This window comes from Neomonachus schauinslandi, chromosome 3, assembly GCF_002201575.2.
Source record: "Neomonachus schauinslandi chromosome 3, ASM220157v2, whole genome shotgun sequence".
Classification (NCBI taxonomy): Eukaryota; Metazoa; Chordata; class Mammalia; order Carnivora; family Phocidae; genus Neomonachus; species Neomonachus schauinslandi.
The window spans coordinates 29,765,101-29,767,893 of NC_058405.1; the positions used below are offsets into that span (position 1 = coordinate 29,765,101).

Below are 2,793 nucleotides of genomic sequence, written 5' to 3' on the forward strand. Positions count from 1 at the left end.
GGCGGCGGCGGCAGCAGCAGCAGGTGCGGGGCGGCGGCCGCGCTAGCCGCCCGGCTCCGCAGCTGCTCGTTCTGCTTCTCCAGCTTGCGCACTAGCTCCTGCAGCTTCTTCACCTCCAGCTCCGCGTTCACCACCGGCCCGGAGCCCGCTCCGGAGCCGCCCCCTGCCGAGGCGCATTTCACCTGCTCCGCCATCATCGTGGGCCCCGAAGGCGCCGCGGCCGGCGGGAGCGGGGGAGGGGGGGTGCAGAGGGTGCGCGCCGCCGCGCCTGCTCCTCGGGCCGCGGGGAGGCTACGGCTCCTTCCGTGCCGCCCGGACCCGGGGCGCCGACCGCGCTGGGGCAGAGGCCGAGCCGGCTGTTCGCATCAGCACCGGGCCCCAGCCCCCGGCCGAGGCAGCCGCCGCCAAACAGCTCTGCACATGCTCAGAGCGTCCCTCCAGTCCCCTGGGCGCCGCGGCGGCTCCGGGTTTTAGCCGCGGCCCCGGGGCGGGGCGGGGCGCGAACGCCGGGTGGGCGGGGCCGGTGGAGGACCTGCGGGGGTGGAAAGAGGCGCTCGCGAGGGCGGGGGGGGGGGCCCCCCGCCCCCGCCCCCGCCCCCGCCACCTAGTCCTAGGTGCCTGATTGGACCTGGGCTGAGCTTTCCCGCCACAGGCCCTTCCGCAGCTGCGGAAAGAGCCAACTGCGCGGATCTCTGAGCCGGGGTTCCCCAAAAGCCGCCGCAGGTGTCTGCCCTAGAGGAGTGCACCCGGCGCCCGCTGGTTTGCTACGGTCCGAGAGCACTTGTGCTCAATGACCTTAGCCACTAAGCACTGGCAAATGAAACCTATAAAGAACCAGAGGGCCAGGGGACGTTATCCTAAGGGCTGAAAAGTGAAAACGTGGAACAGAGAGACTTTGAGACAATACTATTAATGCACTAATTGGTAATACAGAAACAAAATGGTGGGAGAGAGGAGGCCGAGGAGAAAGAAGAAATCCTGAGAGTGGCCAGCTACCAAAGAGCCAAGTGTTTAGTTTATTCTAAAATAGTCGAATTCAAATTATTCTGTTACCACCAATGTTTGTGATAATAAAGCGAGAGCATTTTCCATACTATGCATATTATTACATTTATCAGACAAAAGATCTTTGAGCACTTAACTGTTCTGGATACGTTTCTAAGAGTTGGCCATCAAGCAGTGAACAAAACAAGCAAAAATCATTATAGGCGAAACATGAGTAAAATTGTATAGTGTTCCATCTCTTTAATAATTTACAAGCTATTAGGTCAGACTTAAGGGGTGGAAGGGGCCAGAGAAAAACAAAACCTTAGAACTCTATCCCAATGTCCCTGAACTCTCCCGCAAGCCTGGTCTTCTTAAATCTTTTGGAAACCATTGGCCAATCTGCCTTGGGGGGAGTGGGGGAGGCTTTCAGGCAGAAGAATTGAATCCGGTTTCATTCAATGAATATTAACTTAGCATTGCAAGTGTTTAACACAGTCAGAGAAAAGTCTAAGATTCTATTATGAGAAAAGTCCACACAACCGGTTCTCATCCTCAGATGATAAGACTATCTGGTGAGAGTTCCTCCTCAGGGACTTTACATACCCATCCTTGTGACAATGTTCCACAGCCCTCTGGAACTGCTAGCACATTGGATCATTGGTTTTAGATATAGCTCTGTGCCCTCCTGCTCTGAAACACTTGTGTCTTCTCAGTTATCAATCAATATCTGTGTTTCTGCCTGTAGGTTGGGTGATGTGCATTTAACTTGCATGGTGAGAGCTTCCATAAATTAGAGAACCATGTGTGACCATTACCCCGACCCTTCCTATCTGGAGTTCCCCCTTGCTAGACCACCACTTAACCACCTGTATCACCTTTCCAAGTTTCGGTCTATCTTCAGGATATTCTGGTGACTACTAAAACCTGGAGAAGTGGAATAATACTCCTGAAAGTCCTAAGTAAAGAATCTATTGAGGATTTTTCCGCATGCTCAGTGGCAGATGCGGGTAGCAGGATCCCTGCAACACAAAGAAAGGGAGACAACAGACACAATGAGAACAAAGAGCTGCTGGCTTCCCCATTAGCGAAAGAAATTGGGAAGAGACACATAATAGTGAAGACAGAAAGAATTCAGATGTAAAGAAAAGCAGTCATTTTACTACAAAATTTATATACTCTAGAGAAGCAGTGAAATAAACAGCTCGCTCCTCCCCCATTTACTCAATACGGTCCATAGAATACATCAGAGCAACCAGTAGTTAAGTCTTAGAACTGTGTCTTCTAAGTCACAATTATTAAATAAAAAATTTAGTGTTTAAAAAGCATTCATTGAAATTTAGACATAGAATAGAGATGACACATTCTGCCCTAAATTTCTATTCTTCATTCTTCTTCTGAAAAGACAAATTTGCCCTCTTCATAACTGTTTTAAAAAGTATGAAATGACTCATGTCCAGAGAAATTTTAAATAATTTCTTTTCCTTTCTATTAAAGCACCTCTTTTTTCTCCCCTTCTGTGAACTACTCATGTACACACACCAGAGATGATCAGAATGTACACAGATTTTAACTTGGTATCCCCAGGATGCCTGTCTCTTTAACACGTAATTAAAGAGGTTGATGGTGTCAAGGTTTTAATTAAGCAGTCTTGATTTTTTATTTTGATGCAAATTTGCAAAGCTTTGTGCTTTGAAAGAAATTGCATGCATAGTTACTCCATTTTAAATTATTTTTATTTTAAATGAAATATGATTTCAGAGGTTTATGAAATATGAAAGCACATGTCTCATTAAGAACTTTGCTTTA

General features: G+C 48.7%; 1 protein-coding gene across 1 annotated transcript in view; it reads right to left on the reverse strand.

Annotated features, from left to right (window-relative positions):
- SLAIN1 (SLAIN motif family member 1) overlaps window positions 1-197 on the reverse strand; it is a 56,431-nt gene extending 56,234 nt beyond the window's left edge. Inside the window, exon 1 of the mRNA XM_044913465.1 lies at window positions 4-197. Coding sequence (XP_044769400.1) covers window positions 4-197 — 194 coding nt within the window. The remainder of the gene's footprint in view (window positions 1-3) is intronic.
- Between the last annotated feature and the right edge of the window lie 2,596 nt (window positions 198-2,793).